Source organism: Polyergus mexicanus, unplaced genomic scaffold (genome assembly GCF_030449975.1).
Source record: "Polyergus mexicanus isolate NDT 795.1 unplaced genomic scaffold, iyPolMexi1.0 SCAF_5, whole genome shotgun sequence".
NCBI classification, from domain to species: domain Eukaryota; kingdom Metazoa; phylum Arthropoda; class Insecta; order Hymenoptera; family Formicidae; genus Polyergus; species Polyergus mexicanus.
This window is the reverse complement of record NW_027223325.1, coordinates 12,117,565-12,145,384: the sequence shown is the minus strand read 5'-3', so window position 1 is coordinate 12,145,384 and position 27,820 is coordinate 12,117,565. Positions and strand designations below refer to the sequence as shown.

Genomic DNA, 27,820 nt, shown 5'->3' with positions numbered 1-27,820 from the left:
GCTCTCCAATAGGGTGTAATAGTAATACAATAATAGTAAATAAACAATCATGTTCTATTTTGTACTAAACGCGAACGCGAAATTTATAACACTAGATCAAAAGGAACAAATAAAGGCTATTATATAATTGCTGCGCAATTTCGCTTTATAAATCGTAATGTGATGCGAATAGAGACACGTGTGTATTATTTATAATTTTGCCGTCACTTCTGACGCAATGCGAAAATGATTCGTTTTGTTTAAAAGCGAGCTCATATTTAATGATTATTATTATTACTATTCACGAAATAAATTTTAGGAAAAAACAAATTATATAAATAATAAAATAATTATAGAAAATAAATCAATTTTTCGCAGTGTCATTCAATAAAATATTATTCAATAATATTTGTTAAGCTTGTCAAAGATAAGAATAATATATTCAGAAGATTGAGTTACGATATAATAGAGCAGGATAATAAAAGGGATTTATCTCTCTTTAATATTTTATATGCATATTCCTATTAAGTTAATACTGTATTTTATTTCTTCTTTTTCTTTATTTCTTTAAAATTTAAACTATATATAATTTTTTAGATAAAAATGTAAAAAAGCGAAATACTCTAATTATTTATCGTTACGATTCACGATATACATGAATGTGTCGCATAAAATTTGCTAAATATTCATGCAAAATGAATTCATAAGATGTCCATTTCGAGTGCCATTTGTCAATGGTCATCCCGCCGGCACGTTGGGGTTGCTCCATTTTCGTGCGTCACGTGCCGTCATTCGCAAGTGCGCGTAGCGATTGAAACACGTGCATAACGCACGTCTCTACCGCGCGCAGTCGCAGAATCAGTCATTGACCGAATCTCGATTAGAGGATAATCGCGCGCACTTGGCGGATTCGCGCTTAGAGAGAAAGAGCGAGAGTGGGGAGAATGGCAAGTGGGGAGTGGGGAGTGTGGGAGTCGGAGCGGCCGCGGCGCGCGCCGCGCCGCGCCGCGCGCGTCGAGCCGCCTTGCCTTGAAGTCAGTCCACTTTGAAACGTTGGACGGTGAGCGTCGCGCTCCACGTTACACGCGTGAAATGCTCGTGAAACGTCAATGACGCGTATCACTTGCATCCCGTATCACGTTGCTCTCGTGCCCGTATGTACCTGACCTGACCGCGAGGGTCGCAGTCGCGTTGCCGTCATCGTCATCGTATCATCGATTACCGTAACTACAATCTACGACCTGTCCGTCAAGACACTTGAACGTTGCACCAAAAGTCTAACGATTCATCCATTGACTGAAGGTTGTGACAAGCGCGCGCGACAGCATGGATCGATCGTCCAAGTTGATTCTGCGGAAGCTCATCGTGGACTTCCTCTGCGTGATTATCGGTGAGTAAAATAAAATCACGAAAGTTTGAATACGGCGCGGCGCGCGAATTGTGGGATCGTTTAAACCCTCGTTGCGGATGATGAATTACATTATACGTCGGGCAGTTGTCAGATTGACAGTCAAGACGCGCCGTCACGCGCGCGGCTCGTTTGATATTTAACCGCGCCGGAGAGGGAGAGCGGAGATTAATCTCTAAATTGGCAGGTGCGTTTCGTCCGCGCGAAAGCATCGCTCTCTCGACGCGATGCGTCGCGATACGCAACGGCTGCAGCTTCCGCCAATCACCTCTGAATGTTACGAGACGCTCCCGAGAAGAGAAAAAAGAGAAAGAGAGAAGCTGGATAGAATCACAACCGCGTGCTGCGTCGTTTCGAAAGTACGCGGGATTTTAACCCTTGCATACTTCGGAATGTACCGTAGCACTTAGGCTTTAATGGAGTTTCCCCCTTAATTTACACTGCGAGGATTCTTAATGGGTTACTTAATCTTTACTTGCTTGATGTTGCTTATACAGATATTGGAGCAGGAAGTTTTTCAAATACTAGTAAGCTACAAGTTACAATCTCGAGAAAATAAATCTCCGTCAAGGTTTTTTTTTTTAAAATATATTTGAATATTTAAAAAATAATTAAAATCATCGCAAAGTTAAGTCGCTCCGTTAATCATTCAACATGATATATTTATAAAAATTTCCAAGAATTTATAGACGATGTATAAAAAAATTAAAGAGCCGAAAAAAGAGATGTAATACATTTAAATATAAATAAAGACATTTCATGTTGAATAATAAACATGATTGTCAAGTTTTTGAGTTTTCAAGATTTCTCTCTCTCTCTCTCTCTCTCTTCCTTCGAATACTATTATATAAACTTGACATCCGCAAAAATGTTGTTATATTTTCTTATTCTGATATTCTTGTTTTATTCAACATGATCAAATTACGATGTTGTTTAGTGGAAATAAAATTAGTATGCAATACATCTACTCTTCTCACGACGCGACAATTCATACAACTCTCTATATCATACGTGGATGATTAATAACGTTAATGAGTATAGAGAGTAGTATAAGTAAACGCACAAAGATAACGAAAAGAAACAAGAGATAAATCATCTCGAACGCGCTAATAAGTTAACACTCGAGCCGATGCGATCTAAACCTAAATAAGTAAGCAATTTTACATTCCGCTAGGGGAATACTCCACTTTTCTGTTATCCTTGTCAATTCTCATCACAATAGCAGCGTGACGGATGATTTTAAAGCGCAATGTTTCGCGGGAACGTAGTACATTTCGCCAATATACAGTGTGTACCGTAAACACAACTGCAATGGAATCAGCGTAGCTCGATCGATTTCATTTACCACGGTGACACAGTTTCCAGGATGCGGACAGTCGATACGATGGCGTCTTTATCTCGCGAACGGATCGACAAGAATTTTTTAAAAATATATTTTATCGTAGAATTCTATCCTTGAATCGTCAACCCGATTAATACTTTATTTGTAATATAATGAGATAAATATCGTGAAAGAACGAAAGACGTTTATATAGAATATTTGATTATTTGAAAAATCTCGCAGAGAGAGAATAATGTTTAAAAGATAAATAATGGAGAAAGAGGGAGGGGAGGGAAAAAAGAGGAACGAGCCGAAAATGAAGAATCTTGTCATTACTGCGATCTTTCGATTTTGCGTTATGATTTTAATGATTAAAATAATTTTTTGATAATTCTTTTTACATTTGACTTTCATTGTATCGAGCGATAACATTCTGTTGGGATAAGTCGGTGAACGTGATTGTCATCGGTGAGGAAATTGTGCGAAACCGCAGATTGTTTCGCAAATGTATCGTATTGTATAACGAAATGTAGTTTCGTCGTAAACGTATCAGAAGGAAACTTTATTTACATTCCCGTTTACATAATTCATGTTTCTCGAACACAGGCGTGTTAACAGCTTGTTATATATTATTTCTGTTTACGGGGACGCAATTACATTTTTTTTTGTCGTTGTTCCATGAGAGATCTACTTACTTATTAAATCGCAATCTTTTTACGTCTTCATAAACACGTAACTACTACAATAAAAATGTCGAGATACTCCAGTCTTTAACTACATTACTCGAATCATTAAAATTGAAGATAAAATTGATGTCGAAAAAGTCTTTCTTTATCAGAAATCATAAATATTCTGTAACTAGATTTACTTTTTCTTTTTGAGACCAATTTTATATTTTCTTCGAGTCAATCATTTCGGAGTTTTAACATTTATTATAATGAATAATGCCGATGCGCAATTTATAATATATTTTGGAAAGAAGAAATATAGATATATAATACTCGAGTACATACATCGTAATGAATATAATTTGTATATGCATTATTACGGAGGATCGCGAGAGAAAAAGAACTCTTCTCCCTTTCTCTTTTTCCAGTTGCTCTTAAATATATGTATAATACATGAAAATAGAAGGAGAATCGCAATGTTACATATAAATGTATCATATAAGGAAGTGGAGAATTTCAGGTGGAAGTGACAATTGAATTGTTAAATGTTATATTATAATGCCATTTATTAGACTGCGGGATTGCATATATCGAATTAGATGGTCTATAATTAAGCTACTCTCGCGTGACGTGTTTTTGCGGGCAGAAATCACGAAAGCAGTCACGAAAACCACAGATCTCACGCTTACGTACAGGTAAAAATAAACGTAAGCGATCTAGCTCGATTGATGATCGCGGTTTGTTCGCGATGAGAAGACCTTGGCCATAGGCAGACTATAACGATATTAATAAATTCTTTTACGCCAGACAGACAACAGACACATACATACATACATATATACAGGGTGTCCCATTTTAATCTCCGTATTACGGTAAGATTATCGAAAACCGAATATTTTACGAAATATTTTATTTTTTATATCAAAATATGTCGGATTAAAATATAAAATAACTCAAAAAGTACTTAACGAAAAAATACTTTATTATAGTGTTTTGGAAAGCTCTCGATGTCAGCTACAAGAATACTAAATAAAAAATGGGGGTTTCCATTTAAGATTTTAAAGTTGACCTTCACATGACCTTCAAATGATTTTCCAAGGTCAAACCAATGGTACCATCTTATGGCCCCCTCGAAACCAAACAACTTTTGTCTGAAACATTTTTCTCTTCCGGGCTTGGTTTTTGAGATATTTGCCTGAGGAGATTAAAATGGGACACCCTGTATATATATATATATTATATATATACAACGTGCAGTGAGGTGTGTTTAAAATCAATTTGATCATGATTTTATCGTCTAGGCGCGACGTCTTACGCGAAACGTGGCCATTTTTCGTGTGTCCGGCTCACAATCAGTAATCGGGCCCTTTCAAAGCTCGTTAAGACCCCCGTTAAGGTCCCGAAAAGAAGAGGCTGTAGAAAGGCCTGCAAACTTGCGGGACTAGTTGGTTCCAATAAGTGCGCATCGAGCCTATTCAGAGAAGATAAGTGCCGATTATAAGACAAACCCGTTCGGTCCTGATGAATATACATAAGTCTATTAAATTAAATGCCCTTCCTCTCCCGCTATCACTTCTCTCGATAGAGTGTATCGTTTTAATTATCTACCGCTCGTGCGCTCGCGCGTGGAATTAATAATTTTTTCGGTATAATTTCGAACACACGCACTGTCTCTTTTTTTTTTCGTTTCTCGCGTTGATCGTCGGAAGATTTATGGTGTTTGTATTTCGCAGCATCTCTCTTCCTATACACGAATCGCAATTTTATTTATCGGCAGATTTATGCAGGTGATTGCCCGGCATGATGTATAGCGCGTATTATATTGAAATAAGTCTCTCGAATTAAGAAACTTCGTTCTTGATTGTCGAGCTTTACCCAATGATTATTTTTCGTCGTTATCATTTTTGCTGATTTGTGATGATAATGATAGAGACGATAACAATGATGATAATTTTTATTAAGCATACAAAGATAAACCATGGATGAAAAGTCTATTATTTGACGTCATAAATTAATACACGTGACACATTCTCGTTAAGAATACATCAATACCGGTTAAAGGGATACGAACGCCGTATATAATAAAACGTTACACTGGAGAATTTGTCTCTTTTAAATAAATTCTGCTTATGTCATATTGCGCATTTTTTATAATTTTTACAGTTTTGTTGTTTCTATACATTGATGTAATTTAAAAAATTCAATAATTTGCTTGTGTATACATTTTGATTTTTTTCATCGATGACTTCGAACGTAGAAAATTTATTTTACGAGCGAACCTTTCGTATACCATACTTGTTTAAATGTCGAACAAACTAGTTTTGCAATGTTAATATTTAAAAGCAATTTGGGATAAGGATAAGAAACAGCGCATATAATTTTTTTATCTTTATTATAGAAACCGGCATAAAAATAACGAAGGACACATTGTTTTATCCAACAACGAAGTGGCAATATGCGATGACTAATAAATTGTGTTGCGTTAAAATATTTTTATTACAAATACTTTATTTCACAATAAAAATGTCCTTCCACGAAAGACCGAATATTTTCGCATAAATATGATTTTTTTTTTTTTTTAATATTTTGTATTATCGCGATACCAATAAAACGAATGCAAATTAAAAGCGGGAAAGTGGAAGTATCTTTACTCCTCGAATTTCATTAACTTTTAATTAATAATTATAGCCTCTCTCTCTCTTTCTCTCTTTCTCTTTCTGTTTCTCTATCACGTTATACATGTATATTCTTGCTACTATCTTTATAAATTAATTGTATCATCTCTGTATGAGAGAAACTTTTGTGAAGTTTGAAAACTTAAAAAAAAAAAAAATTTTTTTTATTGATTTTAAAAAATGTTAATTTATTAAAATAGATAAATTTAACGCACAGAGAATTCATTTATTTAAAAAACATTGAAATGAATAAGCTGATAGATTTATCTTTGCATATTGTAGCTTAAATTTAAATATTATACAAATTTTTTAATTTCTAAGTAGCATTTAAATTTGCGGCAACTTTCGATTAAATATATTCAACGATCAAAAAGGGATATATTCTGAGATTGAAAGATTTCAATTTCAATATTGCTAAAATATTTCTTCCATGGATACAACGATTTTTAGACCTCTATTTCAGCGATCAAGCCGCGGGCAGTTTCACATTTGCATATTCGAGGAGGAGGAGAGAAAACCAGGTTTATATTTCGAGAGAAGCGTTCCCCTCTCTCGTGGAATAAATATAAAAACGTTCGAACTTTTGTTAAAATTTAAAATATACACACATTATCGCAAGTCAAGCAGAGGATATAAACACGATATAACTGTTACATAATGAAATCAGTTAGGTCCATTAATAAATGAATGAAAATATTATAAAAAAGTTATTATAGACACTTTAATCGCTCGTTACAAAATCTCGAATAAACGACGCTTAAAAAATATTTTAAAATGTTTTATCTCTGTTGAGAATTAAAAAAGGATAAACGATACTTTATGAAAGAATTTAATCGAATAATATAGGTTACTTTATTTTCAAAAAGTATCGATTTCGCGTTGAATCATCGGTATGTAGTAATGTATAAATTTGTAATGCTGACTAAATACGAACGCCTATACAACAAATGGGTGTCAAGGCGTGTCTAAATTGGCATGTTTCGCCAATAGAGCGATAATGCAATCACTTTCTACGTCTGCCATCGTGAAAAATGTGCATATGTGCATTGTATACGATATGAATTATGCAATGTTATCTATATCTCACATGCTCTAAGATGCTCGTCGTAATTATTTATCGGAATGCAAGAAAACATTTTGTGTTTCTTAAGAAATAATTTAAATTTATTAATATTAATATTTATTTAATATTTTATAAGGATAATGTTATACACATGTATGCTTATTTTTTATATTATTATTTAGCAAGCGAATCGTCCTTGGCCCTTTTCTGTTATATCACGAACGATGTTACGCTCGACACACAGCATAATGATAATGTTATTTCCTTTTATTACGTAATACAAATGTATAAAGAAATGAGTCATAAATAAAGTCTCTTTATTCTTCGTTTCACATTTGACTCTCAGATTCAAAGAAATCACTAAACGGTATTGATGGATTGATAAAATGCTATTATCGTAATCTTATTCGTTATTGCATATCGCGTTTATGTTCAAAAAAAAATATCAATTATTTCCATGAAGCCGATGGATTATCAGGAGAGAGAAGAAGAGAGCCGAAAATGACGGTACGATTAATAACCACATCGTAAAGTTTATTATAATGTTTCCTTAAAATACCTGTTTATATCATTTCGCGAAGGATGTTATCGTAGGAACAATCCGGTATGGTCTATAATTTTTATATACATTATAGTTCTTGTAAGATATAAACACTTTGCGACATGGTAGTAAAATCGTAGAGGTATGATTATTAGCCTCATAACTGTTACAAATTATTATGAGGACTTTATTGAAAGGTGTTTTAGTGTAAAAGCCATCTTTTCGAATTTTCTTTTTCATCTAATTTTCAGCGATAACTTATCGCTAACGATAAGATAAATACTACGCAATTTTGCAATTGAAGATAATACGATAAAATCGATAAGTTCCTGTTTCAAATATACTGTTGTTTTTTAAACGATAAATAATTCGCGAAAAATTTTAAATTTGATTTATAATATATTAAAAAAAAAAGAGAGACGCGATGTGTGAAATTAGCGTCGGCATTTTTTTCAGATCGTAATCGCATTTGAATTTTTCGATGGCGCAATTTGGCTTGCGAAACACGCAATTGGCGAAAACTATTATTTTAGTTGCTGTCAACGTTTGTACATGTATTACGTACTTTCCTTCTGCTGAAAGCGGTGTCACAATAATTATCTCAACGACTGTCTGGGCATGATTTGCAGATAGTGGGTAAATAATATGGGTAAATAAATTCACAGGCTCACAGGTTGTCCATAATTTTCCGTAAAACCGCCGTTAATATATGCGTCGACGATAGATACGAGTACTTTTTGCGTTCTTGAAAATAAGAAAGATTATTGATGGAAAATACGATAATTAAACGATGCACGTGACACTAGTACTGATAAAGTCTTTTACATCAAGTATCGTCATAGAATTGAAATATGTATACAAGAGTGCCATTTTCCCCCTTCTTTTCCCTGCAAACAGCTGAAATTATCCGTGTAACGAGGCAATTATAATAATTATAGTTTATAACTAGAGACCAAAGCAGTTTTATGTGGTTGCTGTGCACGTCCTGTGCGTGTCGCTCGTATAAAATTAAATACCATTATATTTTTAATCTTATAGATTTTTAAATAATCATTGTGTTGTGGCAATTTGTAAAATCATATTATGATCTTACAAATTGTCACAATATTTTATATTTAGATATTTCAATTAAGATTAAAATACAGTCAAGCATTTAAAATGCAAATAAATATAGTATAAGATGTCTCTGGCTTAATTAATTAAACATACTAAACAATAAACTAAATAAGACAGAAATAGGAAAAACAACAAAGTTATTTTTCAATAGAAATTTTATCAAACAAAATAGTATTATGTGAATAGATATATTTCATTCGAGATTTACATAATTTTAAAAATGGACAATGTTCTGAATTAAAATGTTATCATACACAAATAATAATTATTTAAATAAAATCCATTCCAACTTTTCTCTTGTGAAATGAAGAATAAAATAAAAATAAAATAATCCGTAAGAAAAGAAAGAGCAATAGATCCGAGACGCACTCTGTATACAGAAGCGTACAGTGTAATCGGAAGCATTCGACGATTCAAAAGATTATATAATATGTATAGAACGTATATTGAAAATTATTTAGATGTCGAAAGCATGCCATCAAGCAGGCGGCAGTTATGTACTACAAGAAGTGCAATAAAACGCGTGTCAACGTTGAGTTCACGATGTTTAATCCTGATTAATCAATCGTCGCGTGGCTCGGGCGATGATATGCAAATTTATTATTGAACGATAATGAAAGCGATCAAAGGTGTAACGGTGATTGTTTTTCTCTGCATCTGCATGTGTTTCAGTGGGTTTCGCGGTGCTGATGTTTTACCTATTTGGCAAACCATACAAACGCGGCTTTTTTTGCAACGATGAGTCACTCTATCATCCGTATCACGAATCCACTATTACGAGCCCGATGCTGTACATCATCGGCCTTTGCCTTCCTACATGCACGGTGAGTCAACTTACGATTGTGATTATGATTTATGCTGATGTTGTCGCGATTCATGTGAGAAGTCACCTGGCGCTCTACCGTTATAGCGAAGATCTCATCTTCTTTATTGCGAGTGCTTCTAGTGTGCGTTATTTGCCTGTGTGACATGTAAAAGAAGCTTATGCTGAGACATAGTGGTCTTTTAACAAGTTATTCTAAAGTTTTTCATTGAATACGAAACATGTTGCATTGATTCTATAAATAAATCGCTCTCACTGTAAAAAAGAAAGATTATGCATATGATATTTAATATATTTATAATAGAGAGAAATTATATTATTTGTATGTTCTCTTTCACAGATACATACGTCTGATAATATTTTTTTATGCTTACTACTGTTAGTATTGAGATAATAGTGCTTGGAATATAAGTTGTTATTCAAAAAATTATTTTGATATAATATATTTTATTTTGAACAAAAATAACATATATTGATTTTAAATAACACATCAGCGCGATATTATTTATATTAAAAAATGATCTTTTTTTTTCTCAACACATACACTCTTTTTACGAATATACCATATATACGTATAAACTTAAAAAATGAAAACATTTTATTATGATAAAAACTATACAACACTTTAATGTATGATTTAAAAATAACAGAATATTAGAAATTCTCTGTTCTGTATAATTCAAAAGGGAATAAAAATGTTAGGAATAACTAGAGCTTTGAAATTTAAACCTGCTGTGCCATTCATTTTTGTGCAAATCCGCGGTGGCGATATTTCGAGTTTGCATGTCACAATGATCAGTAGCAGATGCAATCGCGAGCGATTTGAAGGGCCAGCTGTCACGGGCTGCCTTTGAGACACTTTCTCACCCTTCTGAGAGAAAAGATGATGGAGATGGCGTCTAAGAATACGGAAGATAGACGAACGATCGCTGCTTACACATGTGAGTCGACAAAGCGGGAAGTGAGAGCGCACTCGTCGAGTTTTCGGTAGTCGTGAGAATCGATTTACGGTATCTGGAAATGGTGCACGTGCACCATTCGGCTGAGTATTTTTGCCGAGCTCTTGGTGAGCGCGAGAAGGAAGGAAAGGGAAGACTATCTCTCTCGTACGTGCATCCTCTTTATTTGCATCCTCGGAAACAGCGTAGGAATGGAGCAAAGGGATCGTTGATGATGTTGAAGGAGCAGAAAGTTGTTTATAAATTTTCCGCCACTTTGCAGAGATTAATGCAAAATATCGGAGAATGATTTCTCTTTTCTCGTAATGTATCTCTGTCACGTGACTTGATTTACGAGGGCGATCGGGCACGTTTCTATGGGCAATTGGCGATTATTTATAGATTTCGCATATTTTTTTCTTATTTGAATGTTTAGCAATCTGTGCCAGCCAGCTTCGACGAATACATTGAATTCTCACCGCTCTATGGATTCCTGGTCTAATATTGGATCTTATACTTCATCATTCCAAAATTAACTTTTACTACAAGACTACATTTAGGTAATAGAAAAATGAAAGTGGATTTATTTTACTTTAGTTTCGTTATTTTTGAATATATAATACAATTTTTTTTCTCTATCTTCTTTCGTAATTCTAAAATTTCTCTTATACTAAATGAAATTAATTAAATTTGTTTACATGTTACAATTTATAAAGAATTTTCATCAAATGAATTATACCAGTTTTTTAACGCTAGAATTTTTTTAATTTAAAATATAAATGCGATCGGCTTTTTGAAGATTAAAAAAAATGTCTAATTTTGGGAAATAATGAAAATAATTGTTGAATAATTTCTTATTTAAAAATTTTTTAAATGTCATATAAATGAACGTATTGCGAAAGATATTATATGGTTTTCTTTAAACTTTTTTGCTTTTTGCACAGTAAATTTTTTATTGTTGCGCTATTTAACGAAATTTGATAAATAGTTATATTATCTTCTATATAAGAAACATTACACTTTCTTCAAAAAATCAGTATCGTCTCGTACTCTATAATTTAGATCTTGCGATGAGACACGCGTAAAATATTATAAATGCAATATTTTGTATTCATCTGTAGTAAAGTATTCAATGTATTCATCTTCGGTGAAAGCAAAGAGTTTGAAATGCTATATAATCGCTATAATCAAATTCGCATGGACACGAAACGTTATTTTTGGTTTTCTCCATTTTTATCGAGATGCTTCTCATCTCGATGTCAGCCTCGAGATACTTGCCGTTCTTCAAACGTCAGATGTCAGATTTTGCTCTTTTGCTCTCATCTTGACTTCGCGTCGCATAAAGTTCGAATTAACGCTGTCACCCCGGGGTGAATAATTTCGAGCATCGTGCATAATTCAAAGCACGTGAAATTGCATGCGTATATGCGTGCGCGAGCGAGCGAGAGAGAGAGAGAGAGAGAGAGAGAGAGAGAGAGAGAGAGAGAGAGAGAGAGAGACAGAGAGACAGAGACAGAGAATAAACGCGCGAATTAGTCTCGTCAAAAGATGATTAGGGCACAAAGAGATTTTATTATAATATAATGGGACAGAAAGAGGACCTAAAAAAGACATCTTTTTTTATCACGTATATATTCTCGGAGCAATAAACTATGCACGTTAATCTTTATCTAGCATGTGACTTCACTATATGAGATAAAGAAATTTGAGTAAGAAATCCGAAATTAATTACTAATTCTAGATTATCATTTTTCTCACAATTTGTAATTTTTAATTGCAAATTACAACTTGTGCAACAAGTAATTTAAATTAGTTTTGTTAGCCGATATGCGGTTCATAGAAAATCAAAATTTTTTTTCTATATTTTATTTAACGCATCGTTCTCTCGTGTGATTGTCGTAGATTAAAGCAGACATAATTACTAGAATGAACATTAAACAGCGGTAAATCAAGCGTCTATCCGAGTAATGACTTCGCCGCATCACTTTACTCCCCGTATAAGGTTTTCTCTCTTTTTCTTGCGAGGTACGGTCGTGCTTATCTGTCGTAGTATCAAAAGAAGATAAAACAGGATCCTCTTCGGATTCCGCAATCGTCCTTAGTACTTCGTCAAGCGAGCGGGCGTTTTATTTTATCTCGGAGAAGAAAGCGATTGCATCGCAGGAGAGAATATGTCGCGCTGTTAATTTAACGCGATAAATTGCGTGTTCGCGAACGCATGATAAATTACCGCGAACAAAGCAGAGATAAATTTCAACCCCCCTTCGTCTTCGGGGGCGCGTGCGATTATCTTACGTCTTACAACATTGCGAGAAACTTGTATCGTAATTTCAAAGAGTTCCCTTCGAAGCAAAATTCCATTTCGTCTAATTATCATTCAAGCATTGAATGGAGCGTTTATCCCGAAAAAAAAAAAATATGATAATATTTGAGAATCTTAACGAAATTGATAAAAGTATAGGTATATACGATTTTATGTTTTGAATCTCGCCTGCTTAAAAACCTGCCGCATTTAAAAAAATTCGACTATACTACTTTTAAGATATATAACTCGGACATTATATCGAAGATTCAATATTGAATAGGAACGGGTCCAGCGTGTTTACATAGCCATTGATCGCACTTCCGAAGAGTAACCGGCTATTATGCACCGGCTATTCTGCTGGATAACGCCGTAGCATAAAGCTATCTATTCGCCGGTGATCGGCTTCTGCGTTAAGTAGATAATTCCAGACCGTACGATTTAATCCCTTGCATCAGATATAGGGGAAGAGAGAGAGAGAGAGAGAGAGAGAGAGAGAGAGAGAGAGAGAGAAGGCGGCCAAGTTTCACAAATAAATTATAGCACTCCAAATAATAAGCAACTTTCCTGACCCTGCTTATTTCTCTCTATATTTATTTTTCAATAGAAAAAAATCAGACAAATAAATGATATTCGTTATTTTTTTTCTACAAGAACTGAATATTTCTTTTCGATGCTCTCGAATCAGAGATACTTATGTCAAATATTTTTCTTGATAAGTACTTCCTTTTTTTTTTGTATGATTTTATTACGTTATTTTATATTATTTTTATGTTTCTTTATTTTTTAGTTCATTTATCTTATTTTATATCTTTGTTTCGTTCATTTCTATTATTATCTTATATATACAATATGTATATATATTTTTTTAGAGTTTATTAATTTCTAATAAATTTCATCATCTTAACATTCTATAATCGACATACGGGAATATCGAGTTTTTCAACTATGACAATAAGTAATTAATTAATTAATTATATTATCGATAATATTAAAATTAAATAAAGCCACCTCCGATTAAAGGTTTCTGCGATCGTATTTAATAATCGTACGGAACGATCGATCATTTCTGTCATTTTCGAGCAAGTAATAGATACTTTTTACGACGATTTATTTCTACCGTCCATTCTTCTTTTCGAGACGTCGAGGTTTTATTCATCGGTATCCCTTACACCTCTCCTACAGTGACGTTCCACGGCACGGTGGTTTTATACGTTTTACAGGTACAGGCGCATTCCAATGCCTGGACGCGCGGCAATCCGAGAAGGGTTCTCCCCTTCATCGTGGTTCTCTCGAAGATCTCATGCGTGCTCCTCGCAGAGAGCCGGCTTTATTATCTACGCACACTCGCAGATGAAAAACGGATTGCCCGTGTCCAACGGTACGTTTTCTGAGAGAATCGGAGGAGGATGGCCCAGGTAGGAACAGGTAGAAGGACGATGACGCGCGCGCGCGACTCGCCATCGTATTTCATTCACGCATGCCTCGTGAACTTTAAATATACCGCGAGTATCACCTGGCGGAACCTTTATCTGGGATCTGGCCTGGTTAACCCGCTTTGATCGAGAGTATGACAGGTCGGTAGAGTCCAGAGAGAAAAAAGATGTTGTAGATTTTTCTCTCTCTTTCGCCTTTTCCTTTCTTCTCTTTCGAGAGAAAGAGAGCTGCTGCGCCTTTTTGATTAGCAGCAAGGGTCTTTTACAGGGTTCTGTCCGTCTTGTAAGAAGGCATTCTCAGAAGGTGAAAGATTGTATCAGGTGTATCGTACAAGTGCCGTGTTCCCAAATGTATCAGATATCCAGGCAGTGATTCTTTCGCAGAGTTGGAGTCAGTTTTTTTCTTGAAAAAGATTAAGAGCGACGATTATGAAATGCAACAAATCTTTTTGTTCTTAATATCGTAAATTATATCTGTCATGAAAATGTTGCAATTCTCTAACATTGCGAACGATGTATTTAAACAATCTAAAATTATATAAATTTCATTTAGTAGTTAAAAATCTTAAATGCTGTTTTGAATCTTAAATCTAATTTTTTTTCTCAATTTTAGATGTTGATAGGAGAGTACCTGCACGCGAAACACTTTTCCGGACATACGGCGAAGGTGCTCTTCGGATATACAATACCTCCATGGCTGTGGAACGCTTATGAAAAGGTTTATTCGATCAGTTTTATAAAAATTTGTTAAAAATCTTGAGTCTTCATTTAATCCGAGCATAAATAAAATTTTATACTTTATATATATTATTAATTCTTATATTTTATATAATTCTTATTTCTTTATAATTCTATATAAAATTTTCTTACAGATTGGTGTATTTGTTTTCGGCGCGGCCTGCACCTCTTTAACCACAGACATCGCGAAATATTCCATAGGCCGTCTACGACCGCACTTCATGAAGCTATGTGTACCCAACATTGACTGCAGCTTGCCTGAAAATCAGCACAGATACATCGAGCAATTTAACTGCACCGTGAGCGGGATTTCGGCCAGAATGCTAAAGGAAATCAGGTAAGAATTCTTATTGAGATGCGAGAAGCATTCTTGAAATTTCCATCGCCTTGAACGGTGATAATCTGCATCTTAATCCGTGTTACGACACGAACGTTATCTCGTCTCTCGATCAGAACAGTCATCATTCGTTTCAAAGCATACACTAATGTATAATTATTAATATCTGAGATGTGTCCGCGATCTCGCGGATCGTGTTATACAATTCTCGTAAAGTTATAAGCATTACATAAAATTATTAATATATTTTATTTCAATTTTCTTTAAAATTTATACATTTATAGCAAATAATTTGCAATAAGTATGTTATTAAATAATTTAATAACGTTTTGCTATACACACAGTTAATAAACGGATCATGAGTGATACTTATTGATGGTAATAAATTATATCTTTTAAAATATTTCTAAATAAAAAAATTAGAATAAAAAATCAGATATTTATCAAATACATGAAAAGTTATCAAGTATATTATAGATTTATAATTAAATATAATATATACACTTTGATGATTGGCAATGAATATATCATCTTGTCGGATATTAATCGCACCAAGATGAAATTATCCTTTGTTTTCTCGGGAGAAAATTTGCCCATGGCAAATTGATAAAGTTTGAGCGATACGAGAAACAGCTGTTATACAATACATACGGCGTTATACACACATATATCGCGCGGTTCTTCGCGGCTTCATTCCCGGTTTCGATCGACGGTTTTTTTCAGGGCAATAGCCCGAAACGGGATGTTCGTATTCGACAAGACGAGTCGGACTTAGATCGCGTGATGGTAACAATTGCGGAGGCAATTACGGATACGATTGAAGGAGCGTGGAGGGAGATCTCTCGTCTCGCGCACACATTTCGTTATTCTTACTTTACTTCATTAATCGCGCGTGGCGGGCCACGCGACAAATTTATGAACACGAGAGACAAAACGGTAATTTGCGGTAATCAAAAGAGAGACAAGCGCGGAGGAGACACTTCGCCTTTAAATCGATCCGATACGCCGACGCTTGACTTTCATATTAAGCGCTCATTGGATTATTATCAGTCCGTTTGTCCCGTTTACTGCTTATCAAGTTATTTATATGCGTTCCTTTTAATTATAGCTTGATTTGTTTTCTCTCTGTAAGCGAGTCGGTAATTCCGGACAGAACTGACTTATTAAGAAATTTGACCCCTCAGAAGGATCAAGAAATAAAATCTGAAATTGGTGTCAATATAAACTTGTTCAACTATAAATATATATTGCAGATATAAATATATAGTATAAATATTACCATATTAAGGTAAAAAATTAAAAAAAAAATAAGGTAAAAGAAATAAAACTATCTTTCGTCTTAAGCCACGAAATATCTAAAGAGAGAAAATGCAAAATAAAATCCAATTGAAACGAATCGATCTCGACTGAGAATTCTAGATAAAAAATTAAAACTAATTTTTTTCGGAAAATTGCATCCGAAATATCCCGTTAACATGCTGTTTAATTCTAGCAAAAATCAGGCTTTGTCACAGATCTTTTTGAATTAATTATTTCGCGTATGTGGGCTCGTTTCGATCGTACGGAAATCTTTTTCGTACGCGTCCCGGATACAACGTACCTACCCCGTATTCCGAGAGCCGGTTTTAACGGATATGGGTGCGAGCGCTTGCACAAAAAGAGCCACGGTAACGAATGACAATGAGCAGCTCTCAGGGTGAGGGGAGGAGGGCTTTGCTAACGATTCGCATGAGCGAGATTCACGCCAAATAGCGCAGTTCTTCGTTTCGTTACTTCTCTCTCTCTCTCTCTCTCTCTCTCTCTCTTTGCTCTCTTGGCTCCAACGGGAAGGCTATTATACGCTCGAATTGTGATCCACACCCCGTTTATTGTCGCTAAGTACAATGACGATCGGTTCGATTCAAAGACTCGTACGTTGATCTCCATCCCGCCTTGACAACGGTCAGACCTACCTCTAACCGATCCCGTAAACACGTTTTCGCACATGTATTCTGCCGAGCTCACATTTCGGCTGTTTGTCAATATTGTAACTGATTAGTGATTTACGCGATTACATATAATTTTATATACGTACGATTTTCGATTACGTACAAGGCGTTTGTCTAAATCTCGGGGCTGATGCTGGAAAACGCGATTCGCGAGGCGTAACTAACTTTAGCACTTTAGAATCGCGAATACGTTAATGGAAATGAAAGCGGAGCCTCTGAGAAGCGTGTCGGGTTTTACTTCTCCTTTTGTACACGTCTGCACAATTTTCGCCTTTAATTTACCGGTAAACGCGAAACGCGAGCGAGCGGTCGCAAAGACGAAGCGCAGAGTAAGAGGCTCTCCACGGGAGATGGGATCGCCTAAAACGTGCGAAGGATCACACATACGCCGCTTATTATAACTCGAAATAACTCCAAGCCCAGCAACACGTTTCAACGCGTACGTCATTATACTTTTTAGTAATCGAGAAAACGAGAAAACGCATTGGAAATAAACATCTACGACCTGCAAGGCCGATTTTACACGATCGAGACTACTCGAATGGAGACCGTAAGGGCTGCGTTTGGAAAAATCACACACGAGCATCGTTTTATCTTTGTTCAACTTTTAGTAAATAACAAAGATAGAACGTGCGAAGGGGAGCTGGAAGTTCGCTTCTTCATTCTTTCTCGAACTGCGGCATAACGATCGCTTTTGACAATATATATCGGTTCTTAATAGAAGACACAGAGAGTAAGGTTTTCGAGAACAAGACTTGTTCAAGACAACGTCATTCATTCAATAGGTTGTGTATTATCAATCGTTTAAAATAGACACGTAATACGTATGATAAGCCGCTTTCAAATCATCACTCTCAATACAGTTACGCTGGACCTACTTCTTTCAATTCTTCACATTTCGATATACGTGAACCCCAAGTGTCTGTGTTCAAATTCATCGCGTATAGCGTGCATTGTCGCACGAAAACGGCCTAATCCATTAGATGGACCGAAGGCATAAGTAGAAGCTGTATCGAGGGGATATTTTCAAATCTCTTTCACTCCCTCTTTGTGTTCGGTAGCCTCGCTAAAGTTCCAGAGTCCACGAAACGCCAACGATCACGTAGCGCTTCGTACAAGCTTACGTCACACGCATTCTTCCTTTTCGTCGTTTTCTTCCTCTCATCTTTTCGCCTCCGAGAAAGACATAGAGAGAGAAAATGGTCTCGAGCGAGCGTTATCATCGTATAAACGAATGAAAAGAAGGGGGGATCGGCCTCTGTGCGTTTATAATGAGGCCCGGTACACTTTCGATGTGTGTACATTACATATACAGGGTGTCCCATATAAGTAGGATACAAATCAGTGTACTATCGTATTCCTTAATACATAAAACTGTCCCCGCTAAGACCGCGGCCGCGCGAATGAATCCGCGTGATATGCTATATATAAATAACATACAAATTCGTGTACTATTGTAGTTGTTGTTAAAAAATAAGCAGCTTTTTCCTTTGACAAAATTTTCGAACATGCATCGTTTCGCAGATATTTTATTTTTTAATATATCATATTACTGTGCATTCGCTGTTTCTTGATTCTTCGTGTAAAAATGTTTATAATTCTATTATAATTAAGCTTAATATTTACATTTTTGTGAAACGTTTGAAGAAATATTATTTAAGTTAATAAAATAAAACTTTACACACTTTGCTACCACAAAGAAATTTATTTTATGTCAACTCAAATAAAATTTCTTCGTATTTCATTCTAATAATATAAATATTAGGCTTAATTATATAACAAAATTATCAAAATTTTTAAGAATTGAGAAGCAGCAAGTTGGCGTATAAAAAAAAAAAAAAAAAAAAGATACCTACCTCGAAAATGATGCAATTCCGTAAATTTTGCCAAAGGAAAAAGATGATCATTTTTTGAACAAGGAATACGATATTACACGAGTTTACACGTTATATATAACACACTCTGTATATATATATACTGCGTATCATGCGGGTCATTCGCGCGGCCGCGGTCTTAGCGGGGACAGTTTTATGTATATAGGGAGATTTAAGGAATCAAGATGATAAAGCGTGACGACTCCATACAGAGAATTCATTCATGATATCCCCTCCGTACGGTAATAGTCCAAGGAACTGTTTCGAACGTAAGGAAAGAGAGAGGAAGATGGATGAACGAAGGGCGAGCAGGACCGTCACGGTCTTTTCATTGACCCGTCATTTACCAGTGTCACGTAAAGAAGAGTCCTTGAGATTTACATAAGAGTGCGCGCGGATATATATATATATATACATACATGCTTTAGAAAGCACGCGGTGGCCGCTTTTATCCGTTAATTACCAATATATCCTGTCATTACGTCCTTGTATTTATGTTAGCGTTGAAAGATATATGAGCTATTCCGCATAAGATCTCTGCGTGATTTCACTTCTGATGATTTTCTTGACGCCCGTGTTTGTTTCTCCCGAGCGAAAATGTGTCCAGAAGATATTTCAATATCTTCGATATTGCATGTCGAATCAAAATTCTGCCAAAGTGAGATTGGAGATTGACAGGAACGACTTTATGCGAATTGATCGAAATACAGATATAATAATTCTTAGTAGCAAACATTGAAAAAAACCGACGGTCATAGTCGAATGGCCGAGCTGCAGGTCCTAATTAACGTAGCGTGCCCTTCGAATTTTTTTACGACCGCGTTTCTCCTAACAGCGAGACGTAGAGTGGCTGGGGTGGAGGGAAGGGAAGGGGGCGAAAGGCGCAAGTATCGAGTCTCCCTTGCGCCCTTCTCGCATTTTTTGCTCATGCAATGGATCCACGCAGAGCCCTGCCTTCCCTTCTTTTTCTTCGTATTCTTCATCGCTCGCAGCTACTCGGCTCTTCGTCGATTGTAATCGGCACGCTACACACGCCCCGAATTTAATAGCGATAAACTTAATAGAGGGAACGTGGAAGGGAGGGGAAGAGGGTGGAAAGGGGGAAAAGGGGGAAGGGAGGCATTATGCGACGACCGCGATCGCGCGAGAGAAGAGCGCAAAGTGGAAAAAAGATCTTTTTTTCTTTCTCTTACCTCCTCTCCCGATTCATAAGTGGGATTTATTTGACACGATACGATGGATCGTTTCAGATTATCGTTTCCCTCCGGTCACTCGTCCTCCTCGGCCTACACCATGATCTACCTTGCGGTAAGTAGTCTTTAAGTTACACACAAGCGTTGCGTCGCAACGCATCGCGATTTGCATACGCGGGCCGGATCTTAATCATTCATTCAACAGGCTCGATACGAGCGTATCGTTTCGCCGACGAGATTGCGGAATCCACGCCCGTGAAATTCGATTTGCATAATCTTATATACGAAACGCTTGAGAACGTTACAGATATCTCCGATTCGCGTGCACGATAAAATTGAGAATCGATACGATAATCGTTATCGGTGATTACGAAAAATAGGCAAATTGTGAGTTAAAGGTAATTGGGAAAATTGAGTTAACGTTGTTCTTTGTTATATCATTATCGATACACGATACTCCAATATTGCGAACGGTTTAATACAAGTTATTTATGCTGAATTAAAGAATTCTTTATACACATCCTCTCTTCTATCTTTCTCTTTCACTCCCATATTTATACTTGTCTCTAAAAATTTTTTATTTTTCCACATTTATATATACACGTATCGTTTCTGTTCTTACATCGATAACGAAATAACTTTTCAAAATTTGAATCAATTTCTTTTTCAGCAAAGATTATATCTAATATTTCTACTGTTCTCTATTTAATTAAGTTCTTAAGTTGTAAAGATAATTTAATAATATGTATATAAAAGGAAGAATTATTAAAAGGCACGGGATACTCTTGGGATTTTTTTTAGATATATCTACAATTAAGAATAAAGTGGAAGGGCAGCAAACTGCTTAAGCACTTGCTTCAACTTCTGTGTTTGCTCATGGCCTGGTTTACCGCTATGTCACGAATTTCCAATTACAAACATCACTGGAGTGATGTTCTCGCCGGATCTACTCTTGGCACAATCATCGCTTTACTTGTGGTGAGCATTGCATTATTCAATCCTTATCGCGTGCTCTTATTCAACTAATATAAAATAATTCTGAAAAATATGATTTTGACATCACTTTATCAAAATTAAATTTCTATAATCCGATAATTGAACGAGTTACGAAGAATGTTGCGACATATATAATTATTATTCTTACTAACGATAAGAAATAATTCTTACTAAGGAAATAACTATGACGTAATCATGTAGGTAGTTTATATAACTAGGATATTAAAAAATATGCACGATATCTAGTACAAATATATTTAATCAATATTTCATAGATAAAAAAACTGAAATAATTTTTTTTCCGTCAAAATTTAATCCAACTATATCCTGTTGATAGCTTTTTAAAAAATGAATTAGAATTAAATATTTTAATATATCTATTTTTCTTCTTATTTTTCAATTCTTTAAATTGAGATTCTGTAAAAGTACAAAGATTTATTTACTAAATACTAAAATATTAACTCTGAAGGAATAAGGCTATATTGTCTATATATATTTCAATTTGTTTTTTCTTTAATCGGTTGTAGTTTAACATCTAATTATGCATTTTAATTTTCTTATTCAAAGAGATGTTATTCTGTGTGATTTGACAAGAAATATTGTTATACATTTACATTAAATATGTCTATCGAATACTTTGCATAATTTCACTCTACAGTTTAAATGTTTTGTGTTAAAGTTTTAGATATTGAGATTTTATAATTTTAATTGAAAAATGAGATATAATCTCAATCATAATATTGAGAAATTGTATCAATTAATGCTGAAATCTATTTGACGAAGCAAGGTAAAGTGTTGGAAATCTTTGACTGTTTCCCCAGGCGCACTGCGTAGCAGATCTCTTCAAGGAGGAGAGAGAGAGACACTGTTCTACGGAGAAGCATCGACCTGCCGATTACGAAACGGAAACTGGCGTCGCCGGCACACAGGTGAATAATGGCACTGCTAATCGCAACTGTTGACCTAACGAGCTCGCTCTTCGCTTGCTGACTGCAACAAGGCCGTGACTGTCTTCTAGTTGACTCTGGGAAGCTAAAAAGATTTCCGGATTTTTGTTCGGGGAACATCAGGTCGGATCTTGTCTGGATGTACACGTCGGCGTAGCCTTCTTCAGCCCTGGACTCTCTTTAATGCGCGACGAATCCTAGACTTTCAAGAATACTTTTTTAACTCCAAACAGTAAACTGCCTAACATTGTTTTTAACAGGAACGAATACCGGCATCTCACCGACGTGTTTTCGTGTCTGACGTTGTTATATAATATAAACATTTGGAGTCCTTGTTAACACTCTGCCGATGTTGTACGGGAAAAGAGAGAAACAAAGAAATAGAGTGCAATGTAACTAGAGCTTGCGAATATTTTTTATTTTGTTAAGCTTTGTTTGGTTGATCATGCGAATGTGTTTGACATGGAAAACGATGTACTTTATACGCAGCGAAGAGCGACAATTTCTCTTTTGCTTTATGCCTTTGTCTCTTAGCTTGTTGTAATGTTCGAAGGATAGATGTACGCTTAGAAGTCTACGTTTGTGACCTTTCTTGCGATGGACTGGCAAAAGATGAGAATATCTCGTCGCAAAGAATCAATCGGTATTGATTGAAACGGAAAAGAAAATTATTTTCGTAATTAATATTTATAGAATTTTAAATAATAACGATGAAGATGTATTTATTTCTTTACAGTATAACATATATTTATTTTTAATCGAGCAATCGGTGCTTCAAGTCTGTTAAATTTAGCATAATAGACCGATCGTCTTCTCAAGAGAGATTGTCCCTTTATTATTAGTAATGGAAAATTGATGATAAGAAATATTATTTTGTATTATATTAGTATATTATTTTAATTATACTGTTTAAATTATCTTTCACTCTTTATTATTTTAGCAGTTTATCTATACCGTGTGATAATTGAAAAGTATGCACGCGTTATATACAAGAGAATTTTAAATACATCTAGGAGTTTTTTGATTTTGCTATTTTTTAATAGCTTCAATGTTTTATATAATGTTTTATATATATGTTGGCCTATTCTGCAGAGCAGATATGTAGATAGTTGTTAGAGAATTGCATATAACAGAGTCTCAGCCGTTAAACTGCATTCGGACTGTAAGAGAGATTCGGAAAGAGATATTGATAATGTTTAAGATTTAAATCGATTTCAATCTTACTATGTAACAGTGTTATGATTCAACGATGTTGTAAACTGTCAGTGGCAAAGTTAATGAAAGCGTGCAGCTTGTGTCATTGCGATGATTTTTTACTTATGACATGTTCTAAAACTATATTTGATATATTTTAAGATTTTATTATTCTTAGCGCGAAATAAGGATAAATGAATTATAATTTATTGAGAAAAATTTATTTTTATGAAAGTAAATACTTAATTTTCGTCGTCATAAGAAGGATATGGATTGTATAATTCTTTTAATTTTATTCTATTTCCTTCTCTTTTCTAATCTTAATTATATATAAAAACTAAATAAAAAATTTATTTTAGAATAATAAAAATATAAAATTTATTATTTTAAATAATAGATAACATTATTTTTTTTAATAAAGATAAATAAAAATAAAATTTATTAATTTATTTTTTAAATAATTCTTTTTAAATTTTTGATTGTGTTTTTTGGGATAAAATAAGGAAAAATAAGGAGAAATAGAAAATGAGAAAAAATTTTAATGGCATTCTCTGATTTTGATAATTAAGAATTTATATTGTAGAATGAATTCTCTTCTCAATTCTTCTAATTTTTTTTTTTACGGGAAACATTTATTTAATTTCAATTTCAATTAATCTATCTCTAGATTACAAGACCATTTTTAGAATATATATATATATATATATATATATATATAGATTAGTAGAAACACAGGTTCTTATATTTAAGAATCATTGCTGCAAGTCGACTTTCTATACGACTTTTTATGGCATTAACCGATGCGCCGATATCTGTCGAATGTATACATTATTAATCTTGAAACATATATAATTAGTGTGTAGGTGATACATACAGTATATGGTGCTCTAGAATTTTAATTAAGTCTACGATGGCGATTCACCATAGCTTCATTGAAAGTATTTGGTAACCACCGTGTAGAGAGTCATGATAGAAAAAGCCGCATATATTCGCATATATTGATATATATATATAGAAACATTTTTTTATTTATTTTATAAAAAATTATATATATACACAAGCACATACATTGTTATGTATAAATATTTCATATATATGTCCAATTTTTAATTGTCGTTATCTTTCAATTCGAGCAGAGCTCCGAGATTCTCGATAACGAAGGATGAATAATTCAATTGAATCGATGTGTTGTACAATGTTCATATTATAGATTTCTTCCATCTCTTGAATAACTATATACGGTTAGATAATTTACTACGATCTAAATCTAAATAATTTAAAAGTGTGTAATGTATATGGTGTCCTAGGATGCTCTTAATTTTAACGATAAATTTTTTTATCACTATAGTTTATTTTTGCTAGATTGAAAATCGAAGCATTAATTTTGAAATCATAATAAAGTCTTACTTGAAATAGGCAAGTAAGATATTTACTATTCCAAAATTTTAATCTCTTAATTACTAAACGAAATAAAGAAAGAAAATTAAAATGAAAAAGTTATAAACTTTTTTAATGTTTTTAAAAAGAAAATTAATTTTAGATTCAAAAAATCCAGTTATAGCAAATTAAAGTTAAGATTTATAGGACAACCTCTACATTTGATATATATTTTGTACTTTATATTTTTGGTGCAAGTCAATACATGACAACAACACGTTTATTATGAATTATGGCGATTTGATTAGTGTATATCAGTTGTATCTTTCTATTTAAATATGTAATTGCGTGTGCACAGTATATTACATCTGTCTGATCGCTTTAAAAAAAATATAACATATATGAGATACGGAAGATAGAACGGGATCATACTATTACACGAGACCAAGTTTGCTTTACAATTAATCTAACGACTCTTAGCGCAATCTACTATATATACTTATCGAATGAGAAATTGTATTACACGATACCTGTGTAATAAGGATATTAATTACACGCGAAACATTCGTCGTTTTGTTCTGCGTAATATCGAGTACCACACGCGAGGCGAAGCGTCGCCGATAAATGCTGTACATACATAGGAGTAAGAATAAATTATTGATGCATGATATATGCATCACGTATCTCAACGTGTGTTGTGTCCTTGATTTATATACCATCGAAAATGATGACTGCGATCGCCATGAGATAAATCGAGCGTCATTCTTCAAGTCAAAAAGCGAGTACATTTTAGGAGCAGTTATTCACGATTAATATTAAAGCGAGTCACTTAATCGATGTAATCTCTACAAGTGTTTGTCGCTGCGATAAAGTTTTGTACACGCGAGTTTCGTCATGGTTATATAGGGTGTCCCAGACATCTATCGAACGGTCTTCTACAATCGCATATATCGTAAGTTAAACGAAAAAAAAACAGTTTGAAATTATTCGAGAAATGATTATGAAAATGATTAACGTCAAAACTAAGTCGATTATAATAAATTGGATATGTAAACGGATAATAATAATAATTGTACCATCGAGAATTTTTTTAAATGGAATATAAGAAATTGAGAAGTCTTATTTTTCTATTTTCGAAATCTTAATTTTATTTCGTTTAGAAAGATAAGAAAGATATCTTGGGAATTTATTTCACAGTTTAATCGCAATAATATTTAATGTTGAAAATTAAATAACAGTGTAGAACAAAATATTGATCTTGAGACTTGTCAAAAAAAAATACGATACGATAGATTCAAGGAACATTGAATAGACTGATATCGTCATATATTTATATATACGCTTTAACAATTCTAACGTTTTTATCTAAAATACATGTACGATATATATATATATATATATATATATATATATATATATATCTTTTAGAAATATACAAAGCTCAAACATATACAATAATTAACATTTTTATATGATCAACGCGTGCTTCGACAAATATTCTATTTAGATTATAATTTTATAATATTATACGTATATTATAATGAATATTAAAAATACAGGTCGAGAGCGAAGCCTCTGCGATACTTTTTGCATAAAACAGATTGGAATCGCTTTAATATATTAATCAATTAAGTACGGAGCAACTGTAAGTATACTTGATAATTGGAGCCAGTAGTATTCTGCAATGTATATGTGTTTATGTATTATAAATATTGCTTATGTATTGTTACTAATTATTTTTCATATTTTGTTATCGCAGATCGCTTACGATAAATCACTTGCTTTATAATTTCAATGAATTTTTCCATGCATACATGTTGAAAAGCTATTACGCGCACTTACAGATATATTTTTTTTTCGTATATATGAAAAAATATGATGTATTTTATTTTACTATTTTATACATTTATTAATTTATTATAACCACTTGAATGAAAAAAAAAAATATATATATATATATATATATATTTAATAATAAAATTGTAAACACATTGAATATAAATTATATACTAATTTTTTTATAACTAATTTAATAATCTTTTTAATTATTATAATATCGTACATGATCATCCAATATATATTTATGCTTACATCTAATATGTACGATACATTTAGTTTCCACTTCTAAATATTTTTTATATAAAGTTTCACAATTCATCCCTTTTGTGTATTTTCATGTTAAAAGAGTATTTTTTCTTATTTTTAATCTGACGAGATATTTCTTATTAATTACAGGACGAATTGTACCCATTAAAAATGAGACTGCAATCATATGGTGGATTTAATACAAATACGGGGGATTCCATACAGAAACCGCGCAGACGTGATTCTGATTGAAAATTTGCTAAATTAGTTGATATAGTCAATAATAACGATTAATATACACCTATATTTATATGTTATAATGTATAAGAATTATCTTTGATTATTCTTTTCACTTACAATTGGAGTAGAATCGACGAAAAATAGCGAAACTATTTTGGTTTTAGTTTTTAAACATAGACAAATTATTAATATAATTAAATGTATTTATCTATTCTGTATATTAATACATGCATAGCACATATACTTGTATAAATTATTTTTATATATAGCTATATATAAAAAAAGTACAAACTTTACATATAAAAGTAAATATAGTTATAAAGAAGATTGTTTTAGAGAAAAAAAAGTCAAAATAAAAGATATGTACAAACTTGAAAGAGATTTATTTACATGTAATAAAAATGATTCTTTTTCTCATAATTTTCAGCAGAAAGCGCATAAAAAGTTTTAGATTCAATTCTATTTTATTTATATCGTAATCATATTATATATGATTCTTTTATATAAAAATATACGACAAAATTAATTTTATATCGCAATCTCCCTCTCTTTTCCTGTATTTATTTTTTAAATACAACATA

At 33.6% G+C, this 27,820-nt stretch overlaps 1 protein-coding gene across 2 annotated transcripts; it reads left to right on the top strand.

Moving 5' to 3' along the window:
• Positions 1–1,013: 1,013 nt before the first annotated feature.
• On the top strand, positions 1,014–27,420 carry Wun (wunen). Of its 2 annotated transcripts, none has more exons than XM_070295532.1 (8): positions 1,014–1,369; positions 9,444–9,595; positions 14,884–14,988; positions 15,143–15,345; positions 20,458–20,515; positions 21,202–21,378; positions 22,218–22,325; positions 27,150–27,420. In XM_070295532.1, the coding sequence occupies exons 1-8, from the start codon at positions 1,306–1,308 to the stop codon at positions 27,249–27,251; spliced, it is 969 nt and encodes a 322-aa protein (XP_070151633.1). In that variant the 5' UTR covers positions 1,014–1,305; the 3' UTR covers positions 27,252–27,420. The 2 variants fall into 2 exon arrangements, with proteins under 2 accessions (XP_070151633.1, XP_070151634.1); XM_070295533.1 differs by lacking the exon at positions 27,150–27,420 and adding an exon at positions 22,415–25,995.
• Positions 27,421–27,820: the final 400 nt, after the last annotated feature.

Bases quoted from the DNA above. Each gene is read 5' to 3' on its own strand.
- Wun (XM_070295532.1), top strand. From the start codon at position 1,306: ATGGATCGATCGTCCAAGTTGATTCTGCGGAAGCTCATCGTGGACTTC. The intron at 9,596-14,883 runs GTGAGTCAACTT...TCTCAATTTTAG, and splicing joins TTTGCCTTCCTACATGCACG to ATGTTGATAGGAGAGTACCT. The intron at 21,379-22,217 runs GTGAGCATTGCA...CTGTTTCCCCAG, and splicing joins CAATCATCGCTTTACTTGTG to GCGCACTGCGTAGCAGATCT.